At 53.0% G+C, this 26338-nt stretch overlaps 1 protein-coding gene across 1 annotated transcript; it reads right to left on the bottom strand.

The window, feature by feature from the left end:
* Positions 1-1372: 1372 nt before the first annotated feature.
* On the bottom strand, positions 1373-25668 carry WDTC1 (WD and tetratricopeptide repeats 1). The gene is made up of 16 exons (XM_088178254.1): positions 25472-25668; positions 19975-20121; positions 17566-17649; positions 16464-16510; positions 15245-15356; positions 14681-14868; positions 13871-14053; positions 13443-13537; positions 12294-12409; positions 11149-11224; positions 10454-10550; positions 9010-9183; positions 5463-5698; positions 4922-5090; positions 4359-4551; positions 1373-4234 (listed from the first exon to the last, which is right to left on the bottom strand). Exons 2-16 carry the CDS (start codon positions 20080-20082, stop codon positions 4037-4039), a joined length of 2076 nt encoding a protein of 691 aa, XP_088034380.1. The 5' UTR covers positions 20083-20121; positions 25472-25668; the 3' UTR covers positions 1373-4036.
* Positions 25669-26338: the final 670 nt, after the last annotated feature.

The raw sequence follows: 26338 nt of genomic DNA, 5'->3' as shown, positions 1-26338 counted from the left end.
GCCCTGGGGCTTTTCTCTCTCCCTGTCCCTCTGACACAACCACAGGGTTTCACTTCCACCTTCAGGGAAAAGCCACCAGGGACGGGGGCACCCCTGGCAGCGCTCCCAGAGCCAAGTGCTGGGTATGGTGATTCCTCAGCCATGAAATCCAGGACAAAACTCAGCTCCTCTCCAGGCCAGCCCTAAAAGGGTCCCCATCAGCCTCCTCTCCTGCAGCAGCAAGGGCTGAGCTCCTCCCAGCACCCAGAGCATTCCCAGCACCCTGCTCCCACTGTGCTCACACACACAGGACCCATCTCCAGCCCCTTGCAGGTTTGTTGCTGGCACTGCCAACAGTTCCATCAGAGAAAAGTGAATTTGTCACTCAGGCTGCAACTGTTCCTCCCCCCACATCCCAGAGCATTTCCCTCCTCTGCCTCCTCAACCCAATCCTCTCATCCAAATGACAAATAAAACTAATTTTCTGGGTCCTTCTACCCATTTCCACCCACAATTCAAACACTCAGCTCCCAGCCACTCACTCCAAGAGCTGACCCAATTAGCTGATTGCCAATTCCAGCTATGGATGCTCATTGCTTTGTTACAGCAGAGCTGCCTTTTAAAGCAATAATTTCTATCAGACAGGATTTGAAATGAAGAGGCCTCAAAAGACCTTCAGCTGAAAGGTGTCCAACAGGAATTTTTAAGAGAAGAGTTCAAACGGATTCTGCAAATAACAGCCTGGTTTTCCAACTCTCCCTTAAGGCCTGCAGCTCGGAGAGCAAGGAAATGTTTGGGAGGTTTTGCAGCATGACCCTGGAGGGAAAAGTGAGTTTGTGAAATGCTTTAGCAAAGGAGCATCTCTGGGTGCTCAGGCTGGTGCTGGACACACCATGTGGACACAGGGAATGTGCTGCTGCAGGAACACCTGGGCCAGGTGTGGCTCAGGCAGGGGACCCTGGGCTCCCAGCCCAGCCCAGGGCACTCCTTGGGAGCAGCCACAAGGCAGGATGGGCTCTGCAGCTCTGGCTCTTGGGTTCACAGGGCCCTCGCCAGGATTTTGCTGTTTTGCTGTGTGTGACAAAGCCCCTCGGACACAGGAGCAGCTCTGCAGGATCTGCTTCCCTCCCCTCCTCCCATCCCCACCCCAGTGCTGGCAGCTCTGAGTCCCCAAACCTGGATAAATTAACCCAGCACTGACTCTGTGGCCACCACGGCTTATGGGGGCACGTTTTGGGCTCCCCAGCCCCTTCCCAGCCCAGGTGTTGCAGCCTCTGCTCTCTGAAGAACAGAAACACCTGGCCCAGCCAGGCCACCCTCCACCCACCCTCACCGAGGAGAAAGGTAGAACAAAGCCACAACATCCCCCAAACAAAACACACCAAGAAAGAACTAGAACAAAGAATTGTTTAATCGCTTAACCCTTTCTCTTCCAGGGACCAGAGAAACAAGTTTTCTGCTCCTTCTAATGAGGGCAGTAAGGCTCGTGTGTTACCTCTACAACTGCAGGGGCAAAGTTTACGAGATGATCGTCTTTAGTACTCAAAAAAGCGAGAAGCAATGGTCACTGCAACACTAAGAGAATCCTAGAGTCTCCTAAAGGAGAGCCCATTGCTAGAATACAAAAATAAAGGAGGCATCCCTGCATATCCCAGGCTAGAAAGAGTTAACCAGAAAGAGCAGGAAGAAGCTTTCCCAAAGAGGGGGTTGAAGTAAACAGCAGAGGTCAATAAAGCAACATCTTCTCCTGACTTCCCCAGCATGTTTTTTTCCTTCCAATAAATACAAATTCCTCGTTAACAAGCGACAAGCAGGTAATCTGCCCACAGCAAGGGGAAAAGGGGCTAGAGGCAGAAAGAATTTTCTCTCCCCTTCTCTCCTATTATTATTAATCTTTTTATTTAACCAAAGCAGCCATTAAAAACAGCAACCCACTGCAGAGGCAGGGAATCTGGTTGCTTTCACACTGCAACTGGCAGGTAAAAGAGCTGCACTGTCTCACAAGGGTAAAAAAAACCGAAAAAATAGCTGCCACAGCAAAAGGTGAATGGGGAGGGAGAGGTCTGTTCTCTTCAGAGCTTTCCACCTCAGTCTCTCAGTTTAAAAATCAAAGTCTGCAGACGTTGTCTACTGAAAGCTGAAAAAAAGTTTGAGTGGGAGGAGAAGAGGGGAAAAAAAAAAAAAAAAAAAAAAGAGGATGCGTCTAGTAGGAAGCCTTAAGCAAAAAAAGAAAAGGGCAGACCATGTCAGAAAGCCACCCAAGTGAGGAGAATTTTCTGCTGCCTCTGGGTTTGGAAGAGCAGCAAATGCCGGGGGTGCACCTGGCTCCGCCCCCAGCCAGGTGAACTCAACAGTCACAGGTACTGCATGAAAACAACCAAACCTGCCCCAGGAGCTCAGGGACACCTGGCCCAGGTGAGCTGAGCCTCAGCAGGACAGGGGAGGCTGATGCTGCCACCAGAGCCGGGCACAGCACAGGGCAGCTGCTCCCTCTGAGGGGCTCCCACAGCACCGGGGTCAGCTCGGCTCCACCCTGGGACAGAGCAGGGGACTCTGGGGGCACCCCCAGGCCTCTCCCTCTGCAGGGAACAGAGTCCTTGAGAGATGCTGCCAGCTGACCTCTGTCCCTGCTCGTGTCAGGATTGTTCTGGAAGGCAGCGCTCAGCAGTGCCTGGCACAGGCAGCCAGGGCAGGAAAGGGAGGCCTCTCATCTTTCCACGGCAGCAACAGGAAGACCAGGGATTGCAGCACATGGAAGAACAGCACACACACACATGCACACACACTCCCAGACACACACCTCACACCCCTGGGACCAAGGCTAACATGTTCAGACCTTCGGCAGGAAGAGACACGAGACAGTGCGGAGCGGTTCAGATCTCCAGGGGCTCTTTGGTCTTAGTTGATAGTCCTAGAAAAAACAACCTCCAGAGGTGGTTGTAGCACAGCTGTGTAAGATCTGTGGGGTATTTAGTGTTTGGCAACTGCAAGAGGGGAAAACAGGGCTGTGTGTTACAGGAGGGGGAAAGGAATGGAAGTACAGTGCTGTGTTTCCAGGTGTGCTCCTGGCTTTGCAGCCAGTCAGGCTGGGGGAGTGGGAAGAGGAAGGAGGGTTCCTGAGAGGACCACGAATCCATCTGATGTCACACCACCTTGGCCAAGACAGAGCAGCTGGCTGCACAAAAATGCTGCTACTGACAACTCCAGGCTGTAGCTGATATCATTGCCACGGTGACAACGCCCTCAGCTCCTGCACAGGATGCAGAGAGGAGCAAGAGAACACAGCTACACACCTCGGGCAATGGAGAGGGGCTGTCGCCTGCCCCTTTCCTCAGCAGCTTTAGCTACAAGTCCTAGGCCTCTGATCCAGCCTGTGCCCATCGCTGTCACTCCTCCATGGCTCAGGGACCACAGGAGGGAATATCAGAACTGGGCAAGCTCCTCCTGCCCTGTGGAGCTGCACACACCCAGTGCCTTCACTGATCCCTCAGCTAACACAGGGGGACAAGACAGGCAACCTCCAGTGCTCAATACAGCACGGCTACATCTGCTGACGTGTCTGAGATGGAAACCAGAAGATGTTATGGGACACAACAGGTGTTTCATGGCCAACAACCGTAAACCGGGGGCCTCTAGACAGGCTGGTAGCACAGTCAAGCTTTCCAAATCACTGCAGTAAATTCATTCCATAACCCCTGCCCTAGGTTTGTATTTTATTCAGGAATTTAACATCCCCCCTGCAATGCAGGCAACAGCCCCTGTACCAGATCATACAGCAGCTCTGGAAAAATAATCACCAGTTACACTGCTCACAGACAACTCAAAGACCCCTGTTGGGACTAAATTCCACTAAAGGCAAACCCCGGACTGCACTGCCATGGAGGAGGAGGAGGAGGAGGAGGTGATGGTTTAGAGATGGCCGCTCCTGCCCCTGCCAGCTTGTCCTACCCTGTGCATAGTGCGAAACAGTGCAGTCATTCACCAGAGAAAGTTCAGGACCAAGGAAACTCGGTTCCCTTTCAGCCAAACATTTAGAGGAAGGAGAGGCAGTTCTGTTTTAGCTGGGCCGGCACTGGACTTGCCCCTCTGAGCTGTCTTCATCATCCGAGCCCGCAGCCCCAGCACTGGTGAGTCCTGTGATCCTGTAGCCCATGTTGAGCAGCATCACCTCCAGCGGGTCGGCGTTCATCCGCCGCTGGTTGGCCTGCGAGGCGCCTTCCATGTCCACCACCACGCGCCCGTTCAGGGTCTCGCTCTGCAACACACACGGACAGCACTCAGCACCAGAGGGGCCCTGCTGCTGCTGCTGCTGCTGCAGGGACATCCCAGGGGGAAAGCACGGCAGCAAAGACAAGGGAGGCTCTGAGTGCAGCTCTCACCTCCGGCCTGGGGTTCCAGAGCCGCACGACCGGGTCGATGCCGCTGGTGGCCAGGAAGCAGTAGCTGGGGTGAGGCTGCAGGCAGTTCACGATGGACTCGTCCCCCTGCAGCACACGCACCAGGTTGGTGGTTTCCTTCTCCCAGATGAAGAAGGAGCCGTCGTCAGAGCCGCTGACGATGTACTGGGCATTGCTAGGGCAGAGAGCACAGCCTGGGGTCACGCTCCGGAGCCTGGCTCCAGCAGGATGAGAATTTCACGTGGCTTCTGTCACCAGCAGGCTGGCACCCCCCACACTTACACATCCCAGTAAAGCTCCCCATGCTGGCTCCCTGCGTGCCCAGGAGCCCTGTTTTCAATCCCAAATGGATTTCTGAAATCCAGCCCAAGCAGGTCCTCTGTGGATCTGCTCATGCAGCAGCACGTGAGGAGGGTCCCTGTCAGCTCATCCCAAACCAGCGTCTGTGTCACTTTATCAACACTGACATGGGGCTACACGTGAGGCTCCCACAGAACAGATCGCCCTGCTGCTGCTCACGCCTGTGCTGCACCCCTGCTGCATACCTGCCAAAGAAATTGGCCTCCTTGATGTCAGTGGTGGTGTTGCAGTGGCCGCAGTACCGGAATTTGTAGTCGTAGCTGCGCTCCCTCAGCACCATCTCGTCCTCGGAGATGGAATCCTTGCGGCCCGTGGCTCGCAGCCGGATGGGGCCACCCCCCTTCTTGTCTTCAGCTGCAAGGACAAACATTTCCCTCAGCACCACCGGGGGAGTTCTGAGCAAAACACACCCCAGGAGACCCCAGCAGCCTTAGAGGAGAGTTAAGGACGATTCCAGCAGGGAGCAGGGCTCAGAGCAGGAGCCTCCTTCCTTCCAGATTATCTCCTGGCCACATCAGACTCCTTTTATCACATTCTCACTCAAGAACAAACCAGAACCAGGCACAAGCAAAGAACAGGCTCAGGCCAGTTTTTGTGCACAGCAACAATCAATCTCTCTCAGAAGTTGGAGCTTTACTTCAGAGGGGCAGTTTAAGGAGGAAAGTCCTTGTGTGCTCATTAGATTGCAGTGTAACCTTGGAGAAGGCCAGGAGCAGCAGCACTCACCGTTATCACTCTTGGAGAAGAGGGCAGCATTGATGTCCCTGTCTAGTGCATCGCAGGCACTGCTGTGTGCTTGTTCTGGAAACTTCCCTTTAAAGTCATCCAGACACTCCAGTGCTTCTGCCACGTACTTGAGCTCAAAGAGGCAGCGGGCGAGGCGGAAATGGGCCTTCAGGTGGCAGGGGTTTAGGGATATGGCCTTCAAGCAGTCCCTCAGAGCATCGTAATGGTCCCCATCCCTGAGGAGAACAGAGCACTGCATCAGCCAGCCCCAGCAGCAACAGCAAACATTTTCCACTGCTGTTTCCCAGCCCTCATTTCACTCCGCAGCTTGTTGTTTCCAGCTCTGTACACAATCCCACACCCCAGGAGCTCACTAACAGCATTTGCTGTGACTCGGGGGCACCACCTGACCCAGCCCAGCCTCCCCAGGGCCCTGCAGACGCCCACAGGCAGCTCTGGGATGTGACCACACCAGGCTGCCCCGCCAGCCCTGACCTGCCATTTTAAATCCGAGAGAGCAGAGCTCCCTGCTGCAGCACATTTCGGGAAGTCCTTTGAAGATGGAGGATGCAGCAGCCCTCTGGGCAGGCAGCACAGCCCTCCCGTGCCAGGCGGGCTCCCTGTCACAGCTCAATCGTGCCCCTGTGTGGACACACGGCACAGCTCCGGCCGCCCAGCGCCTGCCGGACCTCCCGGCACCACGGACACACGGCTCGAGCTGCGACCTCTCCTCACCTTTACAGGAAAAAGCCTTGCACTTGCACAACCCGGAGTTCTAAAGCCTTGGGAGTTTTAGCAGTGAGCGTTAGAGCAGATGGGCTGTACTGGGGATTTGTGTCCTGGAGACAGCCTGAGCTCGGGGCTCGGGGACTGAGCCTGAGCCTGGCCCTGGGACTGAGCCTGGCCCTGGGACTGAGCCTGGCCCTGGGACTGAGCCTGGCCCTGGGACTGAGCCTGGCCCTGCCTGTGCTCTGGAAGCAGGAGGGTCTTGTTGAGCCCTGTGTGGTGCAGTGCAGACACACCTGGGGTCCCAGCACTGAGCCCCAACTGCTCAGACACCACAAGCTGCCTGAACGGAGCCAAGGCTCCATTTGATAGTTAATAATAGTAACAATAATAATGATAATTTTTCGTACCTGTAACCTACCTGCCCCACTGTGGCTGCCCCATCCCTGGAAGTGTCCCAGGCCAGGCAGGACAGGGCCTGGAGCAGGGGGGCACAGTGGAAGGTGTCCCTGCCCATGGCAGGGAATGGACTGAGATGGGATTTAAGGCCCCTTCCAACCCAAACCATTCCAGGATTCACTGCACCCACCAAGGTCCAAAACAGTCCCAAGGAGATGATAAATCCACAGAACAATTTTAGATCACGTGAAACCTTTGTCAGGGAACCACAGGAGGTGATGCAGGACACCTCCCCTGTACAAACAGGGCTCCCTGCAGCACATCCTCAGGACTGTGTCCAGACAGATTCTGAGTATCTGCAGTAAAGGAGACTCCAACCCTCTGAGGGCAGCCTGTCCCAGTCTCTGCCACCCTCACACTAAAGCTCCTCCTCACACACAGGTGGGACAGGGCAGAGGGGTCCCAGTGTCTGGACTTATTAAGGGGAGCTCCAAATCTTGCAGGAGCCTGAGCCATTCACCCTGCAGCTCCCTCCTGCCCAGGGGCCACTGGCCACTCCCCAGCACAGCCCTGCCCAGGAGGTCTGCAGGGCTCTCCAGGGCTGCCCTTGCAGCACTGCCAGGATTAATTCAGGACACACAGCAAAGGCCACTTTTAGTCAGAGAAAGAGGGAATGCAGTTACCTGTAAGGGTGACAGACAGGTGTCTCACATTCACACACCTGACTGGGCTTTTAAACTGCTCTGCCACCCTCAAACATCCTTCCAGCTCAACCACCAGCGCTGGCAGCCCAACAGACTGCTGTGAAAATGGACATGGTGGGATGGAAAGCAGGCCCTGACTTCTCCCTTTGTTACAGGATTGACTCAGCCTGTGCAAAACTAGAAATCAGCTCAGTACTGCCAGCGTGGACTGCTGAAAGCAATCCAGAGGGGGATGCAGTTGGCTTTTAGGAGCAAAATTTCAAAGGACAGCCTTGGAAGTGCTGGAAAATATGAGCAGCATCTTAAGGGAGATGAACAAGGGGAGGTTAGGAAATTACAGACCTTCCTTTTTTCTTGCTCTCTCTGTTATTCAGAGAATGAGGCCACAGCAGGACCTGCAGGATTCTGAGGGTGGCCTGTACCTGTTCCTGCTCCAGACATCAAGAACACCTCAGAGACACGTGGTGGTTCAGCCTGGGTCACTGTCTGCCTCTCCTCCTGCTCTGTGACATCCCAGCCACCTTCTCCACACTCCACACACTGTTCCTAGCAGAAAAATGCCCCTTTTCTGCACCTGGAAGGTACCACCTCAGTGCTATTTAAATCCCAAACCCTGCATGCCACAGAAACCCACTGTGTGTATGTTTTTCACATCTTCCTGCTACCCAAAACTGTGGCAAAGCAGAAGCTGACACATTGAAAGGTTCAGATGTGCCAATACCCTTTGGGAAAAAAAAGATTCCTATAAGAAAAATGTCATTCATGAGATCAGCACTCAGCTTCTGTGTTCCATCCCTTAATCCCAACCTATTGTTCTTCTCCTTCTGAACACTGAGGTCTTTTTGAGGCAGCTCCCAAATCTCTGCTATTGCAAAACAGCCAGTAGGCCAGTTACCAACAGTCACAACAACTGCTGGCTGCTCTTTATCTTGGCAAGAAGAGAGGAGAATTCATACTGGGGATTTCAGCAGGGAGAGGAGAAGGATATCCTCACAAAGCAAATGGAGATGAAGGACCACAGCTATTTTAAATATGTTAATGGCAAGTCATGGTACTCAGTCTTACTCTGCTCAAGGGGACAGGCACTAAAATAACTCAGCTGTATCTTGCAGATGCAGCTCTGGCCACTGGTCAGAGCAGACATTACCTACTGCAGAGGCTGACAGGCTGTTTTGCAACCAGCAGGGCAGAATCTTCTCCAGACTGCAAGGATCTGCCACCTCCCCAGACCCCTCCAGAGGTGTTTGCAGTCAGAGGAGTGGGGTAACACAGGAACCACCAGGTCTGAGTGTCTGCTACTTGGACAAAGCAGCAACCAAAGGCACCCCAGCACCCTAAAACAACCTTCTGTCATGGGATGTTATAAAGCACAGTCACCATTACATCATGTGTTGACAGCAGATTTAAGAGCCCTTCTTTAATGCAAATCAGAACCACCCAAAAGAAACACAGACACCCGTGCAGACACCCAGATTGCTGTGAATCAGATGTGGATTTGGGGTTTCTTTTTGAACAGGAAGGATCAGGATTTCACACAGCACATCAGGAGGTGAAACAATGAGCTGCTCACCAGCTGGGCCTCCCCACACTTTGCCCAGCACACACTGCTGAGCCACCCCTTTGTGCCCAATTAGGTTTCAGTGTGATAACCCCAACCCTGCCTGGCAGAGGGACACCAGGGTGGCCCTGGCAGCCCCTGCAGTGACCCTGGCCCTTACCACTTGCGTTTCATGTAGGCAGCAGCTCTGTTCCCATAGAGCATGGCGTTGTTGGGGGCCTTCTGCACAGCCTTGCTGTACAGCTGGATGGCCTGGGTCCACAGCTGGCAGGCAAAGGCCTCGTTGGCTTGTTGCTTGATCCTCTCCAGGTACGGGGGCAACTCCACCTGGGGGCTGCAGGGGAAGAAGGGAGCAGCACAGGTAAGGTGTGCATCCTTCACTCCAGCTCAGTCTGCACGGTTTCAGTTCCAGTTTTGCTAATGTTTGCTAGACTTCCTAATAAAACATTCAGGAAAAGGCAGAAGGGACTCTGGACCTGAAGAACCAGAGTTTAAGAGGAAAATTTGGTTTTGACCACAGAATTCCAGAATAGTCTGGGTTGGAAGAGGCTGTAAAGCCCATCTCATTCCACCCCTGCCATGTCAGGGACACCTTCCACTATCCCAGGGTGCTCCAAGCCTCATCCAGCCCGGCCTTGGACACTTCCAGGGCAGCCACAGCTGCTCTGGGCACCCCGTGCCAGGGCCTGCCCACCCTCTGGCAGTCTCACTACATCAGTGTGACCATCATTCGACTTTCCATTTTTTCTTCATCTGCAGAGACACACTCCAAGCTGAGCAGTGGGTATTTTAAGCATCAGACTTCACCAGTAGCCTTTGTTTCTGCATAAACAACGTTTCCAATCCTCTTTTAGCAGTGCACAACAATGCACATGCAGAAGCATCTGAGCTCACCAGGCCCGGGCTCCACAACCCGAAACTGCAGCCCGGCTGCTGCCGCGGTGGAGGGGCCATCTAGAGGAGAGGAGCCGGAACAGCCCGGCCAGGGACCTGCAGGAAGCCACACTACCCTTATATGGTATCAAATAAGGGTCTTGACTTCGAACCAAGTCTCATCAGCCGGGACGAACACGGCCACCAAAATGTGCTGCTGCTCCTCCACCCCAGCTGCTTTCTGCTCCTAAAGAAAGAACTCAGCAGGAGCAAGAGAAGAGGCTCCATCCAGTCCTGGCTCCCATGCTAGGAATGGCAGCAGTGCCCCAGTGTTGGTGCCACACAACAATTCTGGCTGCTTCAGTTCAGTTTGCAGCAGGCAAATCCCAAAAAATGGCAAAGGGAAGCAAGGTTCCTTCACCTGCCAGCCTCTGCCACTGTCCACACAGTTCCTGCAGGCCGGGAAGCAGCCACCACTCAGGACACTTTGCTTCCAGGCCTGAGAAATCATTTCTTAGCTTTGCCCACCTTAATTCATGGTAAGAGGAAGAATCCTCACGGATAATTTCTCCCAGGATGCTCCTGCCTGGCCTGCCTGCTGCTCACAGCCAGGCACCAGAGGCCACTTGGCAATGCAGGAGCAGGGAAGGGATTTGCCCTTCACAGCTTTTTGGCAGCACCTCAGCCCGTGGAGAGGCAGAGGAGCCCTGCAGGGGCAGCTGTGCCCTCACCTGACGTGTGCCCTGCCCTCGGCCAAGCGGAAGCCGTTGCTGTGGAGATGGATCCCGTTGGACACTCCATTGGTTGAGGTTTTCCCATTCTGCACTTCTGAAGGTCAGAAAAAAAGATATACACAGCCATGCTAAATATCAATGTGGATTATACAAACTCAGGGTTTGTTTTACAGCAGGGCCAACCCAACATGACAGTCCCTTTGAGAGCAGAAACAAAACTTCCATGGTTCCACCTGCTCCAGCCACCTGGACTCGACTTGTCCTGTTAAATTTACAGAGCTCTGCAGTGTTCTCTGCAACACAACTCCAGATCAGAAAAGCAGACACACACAGAACTAAGTGTTCACACACAGCAAGGGCAGCTTCAAGGGAATTACCTTTGACTGCTTTCAGGCCATAGCTGGAGCATCATGGATTCCTGGAATGGTCTGGGAGGACACCAGGACCTCAACCACTGCAAAGTCTGCTTAACCCTTGAGCACAGCACTCCCACCTCACACAACCCCCTCTCCACAGGTCACTTCTGCCCTCACGCCCTCTGTCCCACTGCAGAAGGATTTTGGAACTCAGGGTATGAACTGCACTGCAGAAACAGCCCAGCACCACCCACACCCTGCTTCTTTCTCCTCCTGCACCTGAAAATGAGAACTCCACTCTGCTGTTCACTCCCTTTGTGACAGCTTCACACTTACCCCCTGAAGTGTGGCACTTCTTTGGGAGGAGAAAAGTGTATGGTCTCTGTTTGTATGTCAGATCAAACAAATAGACCTGAGGAAAGGAAAAAAGAGCATGAGACAAGTCTGCAAAACAGAGAGGCTCAAGTCAGAAATAAAAGAGGGCTCAGTAAGTACACAGTTCCATGTTTGTGTTTGCTATTTCCAATTTTCTCACTAGGAAATCTTTTCTACAGATGGACACACAAGGGATGGCAGCAGAAACTGGGATGTGTCCCAGTCCAGCCCAGTTCAGAGAAAACAACACTGAGACACAGGAACCTGGTCTGACTCCACACCTGCACAACTTCAGAGATGACCTGACCACGGACCAACCTGCTCAGAAAGCTCCATCTTTCAATCAAGCAACTAAGATATTCCAATTAACACAATGCTAAGGAAGAAACCAAACACCTATTGGTTTTTGGTGGGACACTGAGGAAAAGTCTGTCTAAGGTGAAACCAGTATTTCCTGAGAAACTCCCAGGGCAGCTCTGTGCAATCCAATTTCCAGCTGTACTGGGACAGGAATGGACACCCAGGCCAGACCCAGGGTTCACCTGCTCCTAAAGGGAGGGAGTGCACGTGTGAGGAAGAGCTGCAGAGGACAAACAGAGCAACCTGCCCACAAGCAAAGGTCCTGCTTAATCCACACCGATTAATGCTGGCAGGAGGATTTTCTCATTCCATTGATAGGCTTTACAAAAGATCCATGAATATCACCCAGAGCTTAAAATTAAAGCAATCAGTATTCCAGGTGAAGGCCTTTGCTTCTCCAAGTTCCTTATTCACTACATTCTATTACAGAAGCAGTTTGATGTTTCAAGAATGAGTTATGAAATCCCTTCTAGGTCAACAAAGGTCAGTTTCAGAACTGGTTTTGTTTATTTTCTTCCTCCTCTTCCAGAGAGTGAAACGTGAATTGGAAAACCACAACAGAACGTGGTTTAACTTTGATCGGTGACACTGTAACAAATATATCCCTAATCCCAAGTATTTAGTCTGAATTAATCAGAAAGCAGTTTAAAATCAATCCCATCACGCACAGAGGAGTTGCTGTACCTATTTTCAATAGCACACAACAATGCCCAGTGACCCAGTGTGAAGCTTTTCTGCCCCCTCACCTGCTCCCCCCCCATGTTGACCAGGAGCTCGGTGCCATCGGGGCTGAAGGTGACATAGGTGGCCACCAGGACCCTCAGCCGGTTGTTGTAGTCTGGCAGCTTCACTGGGAGGTGCCCTGAGGAGAGGACAAGTCCATAATTATTGGCTTAACCCTGAACTGTTGTCTTTGTCCTGCCCCAGCTGCTCCCTTCCACAAGAGCAAAGCCATGGAGCACCAATGGATTTTCCATTTCCCACTGTCCACTGGATCCAAAACACCCACAGGTGCCTTTCCACAGCTCTGGGGATCAATTCCCATCTCTGGAAGTGCCCAAGGCCTGGCTGGGACAAGGTGTGTTTTAATGTGCCTTCCAACCCAAACCATTCTGTGATTCCATGATTCCAGTTTTGCACAGCCACCTCCACACAAAGACCAGAATTCTCACTGCCTTGCTCACAATGAGCCCTCAGAACCCAGCAAATCTCAGTTTCAGGGATTCACTAGGATTTGGCTTTTGTGATTTGTGGCCATCTGCAAATACCTCCATCCTCAACCCCCTAATTAGGTTTCCTTAATAAAGCCCTCAGCACAAGGAAACCAAAGCTCCTAAATATTCAGCTCACACACAGGTTCTGTTCTTCAGACAGCAGATGTGTTGCATGACCAATTCAGGGGACCTGAGGAATCCTCTAGTGGGACTCATCAGGAACAGGACTGTCAGAACTGGTCTGCTGAACATGCTGGTCTGAGATATTAAAAAAAAAAATAAAACCAAAACCCCAAACATTTTGGGATAAAAGATAGCAAATAATGAGCACTGGAGAAAAATGTCATCTAGATTGCTCAGATACTGCATCACTGATCCTTCATCTGCAGGATGAGGACAAGTCACTTCTGTGCCAAAAAGATTTTGAACAGCAGCTTTGCTGGGACCAGCTCCAGGAAAGCCTACAGAGCCCAGGTTATATCCAACCCTTCACTTTCCAGCAGCAGTGACAAAAACACATTTATGCTGGACAAAAAGCAGCAAGGCCAGCTCACCACTCCAGTGAAATAACCTGCAATTCCATGGAACATCCCATGGGAGAGACCCTCTGAGCAGGGGTGTGTGTGGTGGGCAGAAGTCAGTCTGTTCAGGCAGTCAAGTCCCCCCCAGTGCCCCCCATACCTGCCACGTAGTACTGAGCTGCCCCATCCGGGAGGGGCTTCTGCCGGTCACAGAACGTGTGCACTCCAGCTGAGGGACTCTGCTTCATGCTTTTCCTACCCAGAGAGAGCAACAGCCCCATGGTGACCACAGGCTGCAGCTGCTGGAAGCCCCATCCACACTGGCTTTTCTTGCCCAGCCACGAGGACAAGGCCTGCCCACACAGCTCTGGGGTCACCGGCCCACACCACCCCCGGGTACTCATCACAAGGGCTTTGGGTGATAGGAAGAGCAGAGCCAAGGTTCCCAGGAGCAGGGGAGTGGGATCCCTGCTCCCAGCAGTGGCCCCAGGAGCAGGGGAGTGGGATCCCTGCTCCCAGGAGGGGCCCCAGGAGCAGGGGAGTGGGATCCCTGCTCCCAGCAGGGGCCCCAGGAGCAGGAGCTGGTACCTGTGGTTGTGGATCATGCGGATGTCGTAGAGCCGCACGAAGGGCCCGCTGGCCCCCACGGCCAGGTAATTGTTGTCCTGGGGGTTCACTGTCAGGCACTTGGCCTCCACCAGCTGCCCACAGTACTCGGTCAGGTCTATGAGCACCTCGGATCGTTTGCTGTTCTCCCGAAGGTCGTACTGCCTGCAGAGGGACGGCAGGGAGGCACATGGACCACGGGGGAACGGAGCAGGAACGCACTCATGCGATTCCTGGGCTGGCAGGGACCCACGAGGATCAGCCAGCCCAGCTCCTGGTCCTGCACAGACACCCCAACAACCCCACCCTGTCCCTGAGAGCGTTGTCCAAACCTTCTTGGAGCTCTGGGAGCCCTGGGGCTGTGACATTCCCTGAGGAACCTTTTCCCAGTATCCAGCCTAAACCCCTCCTGACACAGCTAAGAGAGATGACACCAAGGACATGGACAAGGCATTTGTGCCACAGGTTACTGGAAGCACCTCAGTTCAACACACACTAGGCCTCAGTACCAGGATAACCATTAAAAGCAGATCTATAATGTGCACAGATTTATTCAATTTCCAAATTAAACTCCCAAGTCATGACCTGCTCCTTTCCCGGCCTCCCTTTCCAGCAGTGAGGAAAATGGAGGAGCCCAGGAGAGTATTTATGACTCTACAAGATAAATCTTTCCAGTTTTAGGGAAGGGAGAGAGGAGCTTAGGCTGTTTAGTACAGAGACAGCCTCTGTTCAGGTCTGTGCACAGCACACATTGTGATGGCTCCCAGAACCAAAGCAGCTGGGATTCTGTACCTGATTAAGCCATCTTCTGCTGCACTCCAGAAGGTGTTTGGCCACATGGGAGCCGTGGCAATCCTCTTCACTCTGTTGGTGTGATCTCCAAACATGTGCACGGTCTCCTTGACAGTCAGGTCGTGCACGTGCACCTTGGAGTCTGCAGCTCCGGTGATGAGGATGCGATCCCCCGAGTGTGGCAGGAACTGAGGGAGGGCATTGGGCACTCAGGATGGGGCAGCTGCTCACAGGGACACCCCAGCAGGCACAGAGCAGGAATTCTGCCTCAGCAACGCGGGCCAACCCTGTTATTCCCTGTTACACAGGGCACTGTGCACGCTCCAGAGTGTCTTCAGCACACATCCCAACCCGCTACAACCATTTCCTTCCCATTCACAGAGAGAATAAGCCTGGGATCTGCATAAACTAAGTGCAATATTAGATTTAATACTTTCCCTCATAATTAGAAATATTAAACTTTTTTGGAGGGAGAACTGCTTGCAGGAAAACGTTTCCCAGCAAGGATTTATCTTTTTACTGCTCGGGCTGCTGCTCCTGTTAGCTGCTCATTCCTTCACATACCTTGACAGAAAAGATGTTTGCAGTGTGTCCTGTGTGCATAGAAAGGAGTTTCTTGTGGTGCAGAGGATCCCACACAATGGTATGCTGGTCATCAGAGCCAGAGGCCAACAAGCTGAAAGGAACAGGAGGCAAAAATGCACCATGAACTCTTGTGTTCCTCACCGTGCCTGGGTCTGTTTGACCACAGACATCCATGAAGTTCACTCAGCCCTGACCAGCCCATTTCCTCTCTTCCCTCAGCTCTCTGTTCTTGCTGCTCACTGTGCACCCATCCCTCCAGCCAGCTCTAGGAGCTGAAGCAGACAAACAGCAACTCCCCAGAAAACACAGCTTGGCTGAAACATCTCAGGAGTGTTTGGTCAACAACAAAACGCAGGGTCCCTGCCCTCCTTATCAGCCTGGCTGTGCTAACTGCTCCACATCACCTCTGCAGCCCAGCCCAGGCATTCCTTGCCAGGCTCCAGACGTGCCCAGGCAGTCCCAGGGCTCATGGGGTGAACCACAAACTGCTCCTAAAGTGTGCAAGGTGCTCCTGGCCTGTCCATCCACCTGCATCTGAACCAAAGGAATCTCACATCTGCAACCCCCAGCTCTTTTAAACTCACATTTCCTTGCAGCCAATCTCTTTCAAGCACATGAAATTTTCACTGGCAAATAATTCTGAGGAGTATCACAAGGTAGACTTGGATATTTTGAGAGGCAGGTGCAGAAATATCCACTCCTCCAATCCACTCATTTCTCACACAGAAACTCTTCATTCCACCTGGCCACTGGAAGTTGCTCTTTAGTTTCCCTCTAAAATTGCAGAGGGGTGAATTCTCTTCCTCCTTTCTTTGGATATTTGTTCCCCAGCAGCAGCTTTTAACAGTATGGTGAAGGGGGTGGGGAAATGTCACCACCAGCTGGGCAAATCCCAAAGAGCCATTATAATCCATAATACCACTTAAGAGAAGAGAAGCAGCCTTCAATCTCCCCTTCTTAGAATGACCATTTCCCTTCTGAACTCACTAAAGGGGCATTTCTAATAATATCCAGATATATTTAACAAAATAAAGCTCCTTTTGAAGCGTGAGCTCTACTACAGCTCAAAATTTGAGCTTGAGCTCCACTTTACTAGAAATGGGAAGCAGCTGCTTATGATAACATGACCTACATCCTACTCTTGGGAAAACCTGGGGTTATGGCTCTGCTGATTCCCCAGATGAAGCCACATACTTACTCTCCTTTTTCATTCCATTCCAGACAGTTGACACACCCAGAGTGACCCTGAGGGAAGGAGGCAAAGGAAGATGGCATTACTCAAACCTCAGATGTATCAAACAGAGCTGTCCTAAGACAAGGACACAGTGAGCTCCTCACAAGTAATTTCATCCAATAGAAGCAGGGTTTTTTTAATTCCAACCCTGCAAAGAACTCCACACACTTGGTAGATAAGCAGCTCCAGAAAAGACAGACATGCTAGAGCAGTTGGGGTAGAAAAGGCAAAATGAAACAAATAAAAAAAGGTAGTGTTGAATAAAATGGCAGTTTAGTCTCAGAGGCTACAGCTGAAATCCTGCTGTACACAAGGAAAGGTGACTTTGCTTCCAAAGCCCTTGGCTAGGCTGACAAATTACATGTACAGGCACTCTGGGAACACAGGGAAAATGCACTTTTGATAGCTCTGTTAGAAGCACCTTGCTGCTGGGTGACTGCATCATCCATCTTCATCCACATTAACCAACACTGCACCAGGAAAGGCTGAGCAGCATTTGATGTGGGAGATGTGACTGAAAAGGGGGACAAAAGCATCCTTTTCTCCCCCAAACCGAGACAATTGATGTGTTAGAGGTTGGCTCAGTTGGGCAGAGCAGGGTGTTGATAATGCCAAGGTTGTGGCTTTGACCCCACATGGGGCTGGTCACTTCAGACTTGGCCTCAACGATCCCTGTGGGTCCCTTCCAACTCAAAACATTCTGTATCCTCTTAAAATCTTTTCCAAGGTATGTCAGAGTGCACTACAACCTGTTCCTTGGAGATCTCATTAGAGCTGAGTATGTTGAACAGCTGACAATTGTCTTCTCCAGGCACCTGGAGTGCTGAGATTGGGTGGTGCCCACCCTGCTAAAGGCTCTCCTGTAGGTGCACCAGGTAGTGCACAAAGCTCTCACTGAGCTACTCCTGCCTCTAATACAGTTTGGGGGACCAAGAAATCAGTATTTACCTCCCAGAACAGAGAATTCATGCACTGCTGCAGCCAGGGGCTCAGGAAGGAGCTGGATTCTGACACTCACCTGCAGCCAGGGGCTCAGGAAGGAGCTGTTTTCCCCCCTGACACTCACCTGCAGCTCAGCCTCCAGCCCCAGGCGCCGGATGAAGGGGTCGGTGACGTGGTAGTGGCGCTCGAAGCCCAGCGCTCCCCTCTCCTGCAGGGACAAACAGGGACCAGGCTGACACAGCAGCACAACACCAACAACACAAACACTCCTTCTGCCCTTCCACAGAACATTCCTGAAGTTTAAAAATCACAACAGGTACTGGGGTGTCCACAGGTCCTGGATTGTTGCAGGGAGTCACAGAATTCCAGAGGGGTTTGGGTGGGAAGGGACCCTAAAGCCCCTCCAGTGCCACCCCTGCCATGGCAGGGACACCTCCCACTGTCCCAGGCTGCTCCCAGCCCCAATGTCCAGCCTGGCCCTGGGCACTGCCAGGGATCCAGGGGCAGCCACAGCTGCTCTGGGCACCCTGTGCCAGGGCCTGCCCACCCTCCCAGGAACAATTCCTGCCCAAGATCCCATCCCTGTCCTCCCTCAGCTCAAGGCCATTCCCCCCTGTCCCATCTCTACACATCCTTGGGACAAGTCCCTCTCCAGCCTTCCCATCCTTTGAACATCTCCAGGTGGGCAGATCTTCATCTTTGCCCCTGAACTGATTTTAAATGCTGTGTAACCCAGTGTCTGAGAGGCCCTCACTGAGGCAGGGTGAGCTGGCCCAACTTTGGGCCTGAAACAGAAGATGTGGAAGAACTTGGGACTGCCTGTTATCATCCCTCGGCAAGGATTTCAGCAGGACCTCAGCCCTGAGCACAGCAGTACTGCAGCAGAGCTGCTCAGGAGAACTCTGCCTTGCAGAGCCTGTCCCAGGGCAGCAGGATGGGGTGAGGACCTGGGGGTGTGAGTGGCCAGCAGCCTTCAGGGATGGGCTACTCCTCAGCCAGGAGCAGAGCTGCAGTGCCACAGCACAGGCTGCTCACAGGGATGGCAACAGCTGCCACAGAACTGCACCAGAACAAATGAAGGTGAAGGAAAGCAGGACAGTTGTTTCCCCTGTGATCTCACAGGGCTCACAGATGCATCAGCAGATGGCTCTGAGGAAAGAAGGCCAACTGCAGAGGCAGGAATGAAGGAGAGGGAATGCAAGCCAGATTTTGGGTGGAACATCTAAATGTCCATGGAGATTCTTCCCTAGGACTTGACCCAGCTGTGGTCCCATTCCATGCCACAACTTAATCCTTTGTCATCAGCATTTAGAGATGGGAATACCAATGTCAGAATCACCCTGGTGGTGCCCAAAAAACCACCCTGGTGGTGCTCAGAGCACATCAGTAGTCCCAGAGCAGACACAGAAGTGCTGAATTCCCCTCCCAGCCCAACGTTCAGTAATGAACTCCACACACCAAAGCTCTTTGAAGACAAAATGGAGACAGACATAAAAGGATTGGAGGCAAAACAAACCAGGCTTTTTGTAGGAGCTTCCATGACAAACTTCAAACCCCCCGATGTATTTTTTTGTGGAGAGCATTCCCAAAGCACTGCAAGGCCCATGCAAGGAGCTGCAGGTACAATTCTGTGCTATTGCAGCCTCAGGGCCTTTGGGAGGGCTGTGGGGTAGGATATTGCTTTTCCTACAAGGAACTGCCTGACTTAGCAATCTTCCCAAGGTCACACATCAAAGTCTGACAGAGCAGACGGTCTGAGACAGTCCCAGGCTAAGGCTCAAACCACAGAACCAGCCCTTCCTTGTTAGGGCAGCAAAACAAATCTTTGCACACGGATTAAATTACAAGCTTATAACAGAGTTTGGTACCAAACTGCAAAGTGAGCACTCGAGCTCCCAGTTCCTTATTCTGGCTACTCACAGATCCCTTTCCTGAATGCTGATTATCAGCAAAGCTGCAAATGATTTCAGGCCTCTGAGTCCCAGCAATAATTGCCTATTGTGTCTGCTGCAGCCAGTCCTTTCACGTTGATATTCCACAAATGCAGCCATCAGATGACTGATCCCACCACTGCACAAGTTTTTTTTCCCTACACAAAGGAAGCAACACAGCACTCTCTAAAGAAAAGGGGAGAGAGAGGCTGTGACAGAGATCATTAGCTTTACTGCAGTCAGAAATACCTCTGATGGCAAGATCACAGGGGGAGAACACAGAGAGCAGAGAGGGAAGCTGGCTAAGGGCCTTTGTGGTGCCCAAACACAAGCAGCTCTATTTCCCTCTTCAACTCAGAAGGAGCAGAGCTGCTGATGGCAAAGCAGCCCAGGGAGAGAGAGGAACTGTGCTCCTGCCATGCCAGACTTCATCCCAGCTCTCCATCAGGGACAGTGACAGGTCCCGTGTGTTTGTTCCCTTAAGCTCCTTACAGGGCTGATCAATACGTAACCAACAGAGATCTCATTCCCCAGTAGAGGCAGCACCAGGAGCTTCTCCCCCTGTCCCCACCCAGCCCCAGGAGCAGGGGGCTCACACACACCTTGATCTGCCTGTGGATGATGTCTCTGGTGATGTTGGCTTTTGCCATCTTCCTGCAGTGGGGCAGACGAGGAGAAGCTGTGGGAAGAGCTGCTGTGCATCCGAGCATTCCAGCCGAGGCAGGACCCACAGCCAGGGGCTCAGTTACCTGCAGGACAGCACAGGAGGGGACAGGGACAGCGACAGGACACCACTGTTAGGCCACTCACACACAGTGCCAGGCTCTGCTTCCCACAGAGGGCTGGCTAAGAACTGAACGGGTTGGAAAAAAGGCGCCTGAAGAAACTCCAGGAAGGAACAACGGAAGAATGAATGTCTGACTCAAGGCCACTCCCAGTTTGTGGAGAAATTCATGATGAGCAGAATTCCAGGACTATGTCAGCCTGGAAAATCCATGTTTCTATCCCAGCAAAGACCCTGTGAGTCCAGAGCAGTGTCCTGAGCCAGGCTTCCCTCCCACATTCCATCACCACTCATGTCCAATGTCATGTTTCCCCAACTCCACAACCAGCAAAGGTTATACTGTGAATAAAAACAGCATTGATGCTTTTGGCCAAGTCCTCTCTCTCATTTACTACACTGGATTATCAGCAAAACACCCCTAAAATATCCAAAAGGGCATAAACATTCCTTGGAAGTTGCAACAGCCAACCATGAGGTGACAACTGAACACCTAATTACCTCAGCAAGAGAAAAGGGGTGACCAGTTGAAATTGAATTTCCAGGAGAAATTAAGAGTTTTGCACACTCTTAATGGAGTTCAATGTACTAACCTAAATTATTGAAACCCCATGGAATTGGCTGCTCCTGCTAAAAAACATTCCAATTGCAGAGTGCTGGTCACAACCCTGAGTTGGACAGGCTGCCTAGCAAAGGATCAGAGTCAGTCCCTGACCAGTGCTGCAATTCCCCCAATTCCATCCCACAGCCTGGACCATTCAGACGTTTCTACAGTTCTCTTGAAAATAACCAGAAGAATAAAAATTAAATTTCAAACACCCATTTTGTCCTATGTAACCCTCTAGTTTAAAACCCTCTTTAAAAACATTTCCAAGCAGAACAAGCCAAAATTTTCCTCTTCTAAATGAGGAAATGCTGATTCATTGAAACGAGCATTTCACAGAAACGCTGCAACAAACAGGAGTCGTGGCTGAGCTCATCTGATCCTCTGCTGCCACTGGCCCTCCTGTCCCACCCTGCCAGGGCAGGGACACCTTCCACTCGCCCAGGGTGCCCCAAGCCCCTCCAAGCTGGCCCTGGACCTTGCAGGGATGGGGCAGCCACGACGATTTCCCCCAGGAATGGCTCCCAAGGACAGGAAGGGGAGGCAGCAGCAGCATCTGGGCACAAGGGCAGGTGGATCTGCTGACTCTGCAGCTCCTGAAAAGTTTCTGAGCTGCGTCCCCAAAGCTGAGGAGAGGGACTGAGGAGCAGGAGCGTGTCCAGGGAAGGGGCTGAGGGAGCTGGGGAAGGGGCTCAGCCTGGAGAGAAGGGGGGATCAGGGAGAATTTCTGGCTCTGCACAACTCCCTGACAGGAGGGGACAGCCGGGGGCGGATTTGGGATCTGCTCCAGGGAACAGGGACAGGAGGAGAGGGAACGGCCTCAGGCTGCTCCCAAGTCCATCCTCAAAAGGAACAACACCCCAGCACATCTCAGCACCTCAGCCCTGTCTGCAGCCTTCCACTCCCCTTAGTGCTTCCCTACAACATTCCCAGCTCTGCCCGCAATCCTCCCCTCTCCAGCCTCCTCCTCCTCTTCCCTGCCAGGCAGATTCCTTGCCTTCCTCTTTGAGACCAACCGAATTTGGCTATGGGGACCCCACCATGGCAGTGCCAGGCAGGCTGTCCCTCCCTGCTCTACCCCCCCTGCTCTTTTAGGAGCCTTTTTGTCACATTTCCTACCTCTGGTTATGGCTGATTTCTAATTAGCTCCTTTCTCTTCCAACAGCACCAAACAACCTCAAGAACACACGAGAGAAAATGCACATGCATGGAAAGGTCCAGATCTCCCGTGTACAGCCATAAATAACACCACGAGGCCAATTTAGAGCTAAATAAGTCACTGCAAACCCATTAATACCCTAAAACCCCTCTGTATGAACAGGACGGCCAGAGGGAAGGAATACCCAAACCCCCCAAAACCACCACTCCTCAACAGACCCAAATTCCCTGGTTTTTTAACAAAGACTCCTCTGTGCCAGCATTTTCCACCTCGTGGGACTCTGACACCCACCCTGGCTGGGTGAGAGCAGCAATACACAGGAGCTGGTTATTTCTGCAGTGCTTTGGGGATTACTGATGTGCTGTGGAGCTTCCCAGCTCTCTGGACAAATCATTCCAGCTGTGGTAACCCAGAGGTCGCCCCAACAGAACACTGTAGTGAAGGTGTCAGGAGATCAACACAACTTTACTTCCCAAAAGATACAGGTGAGGAAAATCATCCAAGAAATCAGACCTTGGCTAAGAGGCTTGGATAAAACCCAGTCAAACAGGAATGCAGGAGCCTAAGGAGCCAGGAAAGGGCTCCATTTGCCAACTGGATGCTGTAAAATGCTCAAAGGCCCCCCAGATCTTGTGCCTTTGCTTGGCCAAGAAGGCTCCAAGAGCCTTTCCTCCTTTCCCTTTGCTGTTTTTTGTTGCTCAACAGGTATTCCACAACTACAAAGGCTCTGGTGACCTTTCAATTACCATGGAATCACAGACAAAGGATTAAGAAGCCCAAATTCTCATTCCAGACCACATTTTGAGCATTAACCACAAATGATCACAATCCCAGACTCCCAGTCCCCATGGATATGACAGTTACCTCATTTTAATATTAAGTAAATAAAAAATAAACAAATAAAATAAATATTAAGTGCTCTTAACACTAGAGACTATGGACCCCACCACTGTACAGGCAGATCCAGCCTCCAGTTTCAAACTGACCCTGGAATAAAACAAAATCTTCCAAGATTTGTAGATCTGCAAAATATATATAATAGAAATCAGACAAAAATAAACTGTGCCTCCCAACTTCTTAGACACAAAGGCTTCCAAACATGAAGTCCCTCCAAAGAGTCTGTCTTTGTCACCACCAAAGGAATTGGATTTTCCACCATGGAAATTGGTAAAGAATGTTCCTCTTTAGGCAAAACCACCGTGCAAATTCTGCTCTAACCCATTCTTGCAGCTTCTGGCTTTTAACTAACCCTGCACAACCAGCTCCTGGTGGAATGAAGGATTAAGTCCCAGAGTGAGGCACAATTTAGGATAAATCTGCACTGTTTTTCCAGGGCTGACTCCACAAGCAGAGCTCACCCCACCCCTCCTGTCCGTGCAGGTGTCCCAGGCCAGGCTGGGCAGGTGTGGAACAGCCTGGGCTGTGGGAGGCGTTCCTGCCCCTGCAACAAAAGGATCTTTAAGGATCCTTTCAACCAAACCACCCCATGACCCCGTGGCCTCTTTGGGGTTAATTCCTGGATGGCACCAGGACACATTTCTCCCTCACCCTTCAAGGACAACTCTCCCTCATCCCTCACTGCTCCAAACCTGCCTGGAACACCCCAGACAGGACTAAAATCCTGGGATCCAGTAACTGCTGGCACCTCCTCCAGTGACAGCCTCTTCTGGAGCCTGGAGCACACACGGGACCAGCTCACCTGCACCTTCCTCCTGCCACACAGAACTCCAGGGGCACAAACACAACTTTCGCAATGCCTGGCCTTTAAATCCACAGTCAAAAATTAACAAGGCACAGATTTCCATGGGCTCCAAACCTGGCAGGCTCTGTTTACACTGACAGTCACTTAAAAGCCCCCTAAGCTCCTGGGAAAGTTCACTTCCAAAGGGTGCTCCAGGGCACGGAGAGAACACTCACTCCTAGCCTGGAAACAAAACCTCGACACTGATAACACAAATAATTCCATCAATTTAACTTCAAACGCTCCCAACCCAGCCTGGATTTGGGGGATTGTATTTCCCTCTCATGGAACCCCCTGGGCACCTCCCACCCACAGCAACACAGTGACAGTGACAGGGGGGTCAGAGCCCCAACCCTGGCACCAGCACCCTCTGGGAAAGCTCCATCCACCCCGAGGAACTCCACAAAGCAGCAGGACTCCTGAAATCAGCACTTCCAAACCAGCAATGCCATTCCTAACTGCTCGGATGTGCCCAAGTTTCTCAGGCTCCAAACTCAAGGTCATTGGGAAAAAGCAGCACTGCACACCACTCATCCCAAGGGAAGATCCCTTAGACCCTTCCCTTCAGCATCTACGAATTATTTCACCCATCCAAACACCACCCAGAACCTGCCTCCAGAGGCTTCTTTATCCTCACAACTTATTTCCCTGCCCTCTTGACTTTCCAAGAGGTCACAGATCAAATTAAAATATATAAGTGCAGATAGGATGTCTTTTTTTTGAGAAACCTGAAAAGCCAAGAAGGAATGACCTGGTTAGCAGCAAACACGTTGCTAAAAGAAGGTTTTGCTGCAGCTGAAGGAGTTGTCAGGAGCAGCAGTGGCTGGAGATGGGGGCCAGGAGGAGAGGTGAGATCTGACAGAGCCAGCACGAGGGGAACGTTAGGGAAACTCTGACACACTGAGGCCACACGGTGCCTCCAGCTCAGCCCTCCCACCACAATCCTGCCTGTCCCTTGGTCCCCAGCTGCCACATCCACGGGAAAAAGGGAAGATCCCCGGAACCCCCGAGCCCAGCACAAACAACATCCCAGTGCCCATCCCACACGGCCCAGTGGCTCCAGAAGGAGCTGAAGTGGCAGAGGAGGGGAGGCTGACCCCTCTCCAAGGAAAGGGGCTGCAGGACACCCAGCAGGGCAGGGAAAGTTTCTGTGAAGGCTTTAGCAAGGGGACAGAGAGCAGAGGAGGGAGCAGGGCAGGGTCACAGCCAGGAAAGGGAGAGGAATGTGAGGGCAGGGCAGTGCCAGGCGTGGAGGGGGAAGGGGAAGGCAGAAAACAGGAGCTGTACCTGGCTGGGGGCGGCACCAGCAGATGATGCAGGGCTGGGGGGAAGAGGGGCTGGGGAAAAGGGGGGTGAGGACGGATGAAGGAGTCAGACCCCTGGGAAAGAGAAGGGGGTGACAACTCGGGGGAATGAGGGGACACCTGACAGAGCCTGGGCTGGGGGGAAATGTCAGGAAAAGGAGGTGAGGGGGGACAGCTGAGAGGGAAGGGGGGCATGGGGATGCAGCTGTCAGGGAAGGGGTTTGGGGTGCATAGGGCAGGCAGCTGACAGGGAAAGGGCACGGCTGGGAGGGAATGGGGGGATGCAGCTGATAGGGAAGGGGGCACAGGGGGAAGAGCTGCCGGGAACGGGGCACCGGGGGCCGGCTGCCCCAGAAGGGGCCCGGCAGATGCAGCAGCGAGCGAAGCGGGTGCAGGGTGCGGCTGGCAGGGAAGGGGGCACCGAGGGGCGGCGGGCAGGGAGGGGGACCCGGGGGGAGGGAGGCGTCTGTCAGGGCGGCGGGGCCCGTCCGGCCCGCGGGGGCCCGTTACCTGTCAGGCCTGCCGGGCGCGAGCGCAGCGGGCAGCGGAGGTCGCGAGGCTCCATCCATACGGGGCAGAGCGGGACGCAGCGCAGGGGCCGCGGCGGGGCCCCGGCCGTGCCCCCCGCCCCCGGCCCTGTTTACCCCCGCCAGCTGTCCGGGGCTGCGCTGCGCCCCCCGCCGCCGCCGCGCGCTGCGCATGCGCCACGCCAACTGCGCAACCGGCCCCCCCCCCCCGAGCCGCCGCGCCCCGCCCCGCGCAAAAGGCGTAAATCCCGTTCGTGAATTCCGCCCCTTCCTGCCCGCCGCCGCGCCGGAACTGACAGCTCTCGGAGCCAATGGGAAGAGAGGAAATGAACACGAGCGAGCCGCCAATCGGCGCTGTGCGGCGGGAGCGTGGCGGCGCGAAGGGGCTGCTGGGAGATGTAGTCAAGGAGGGGAGTGATGGCCGCCGGCTCCCCTTCCCCAAACCTGGGGGTTAAAGCCTTAAAGCCCCCTGAGCTCGGGCCGCTCCACGGCGGCGAGGATGGTGAAGGGTCTGGAGAGGAAGGCATAGGCTGAGGTCACTCAGTTTGTCCAGCCTGGAGAAGACGGGCTGAGGGCAGAGCATATCAGGATTTGGAGCTTCCCTCTTCCCTGAAGGGTCCTGTCGCACCTCTGCCATGGCAGGGACACCTTCCACTGTCCCAGGCTGTTCCCAGCCCTGTCCACCCTGGCCTTGGACACTGCCAGGGATCCAGGGGCAGCCACAGCTTCCATGGGCACCTTGTGCCAGGGCCTGCCCACCCTCAACAATTTCTTCCCAAAATCTAATCTAAACTTACACTCTACCAGCTTAAGGCTGTTGCTCCTTGTCCTGTCACTCCAGACGCTTTTA

This window comes from Sturnus vulgaris, chromosome 24, assembly GCF_052056855.1.
Source record: "Sturnus vulgaris isolate bStuVul1 chromosome 24, bStuVul1.hap1, whole genome shotgun sequence".
Classification (NCBI taxonomy): domain Eukaryota; kingdom Metazoa; phylum Chordata; class Aves; order Passeriformes; family Sturnidae; genus Sturnus; species Sturnus vulgaris.
This window is presented reverse-complemented; position numbering and strand designations above follow the sequence as displayed.

What these genes read in the sequence shown, in the direction of transcription:
- WDTC1 (XM_088178254.1), bottom strand. Translation starts at nt 20,082, where the DNA reads ATGCTCGGATGCACAGCAGCTCTTCCCACAGCTTCTCCTCGTCTGCCC. An exon ending in GGCTGGAGGCTGAGCTGCAG is followed by an intron (nt 16,511 to 17,565) that starts GTGAGTGTCAGG and finishes TCCTTCCCTCAG; the next exon opens with GGTCACTCTGGGTGTGTCAA. An exon ending in CGCATGATCCACAACCACAG is followed by an intron (nt 13,538 to 13,870) that starts GTACCAGCTCCT and finishes CTCTCTGGGTAG; the next exon opens with GAAAAGCATGAAGCAGAGTC.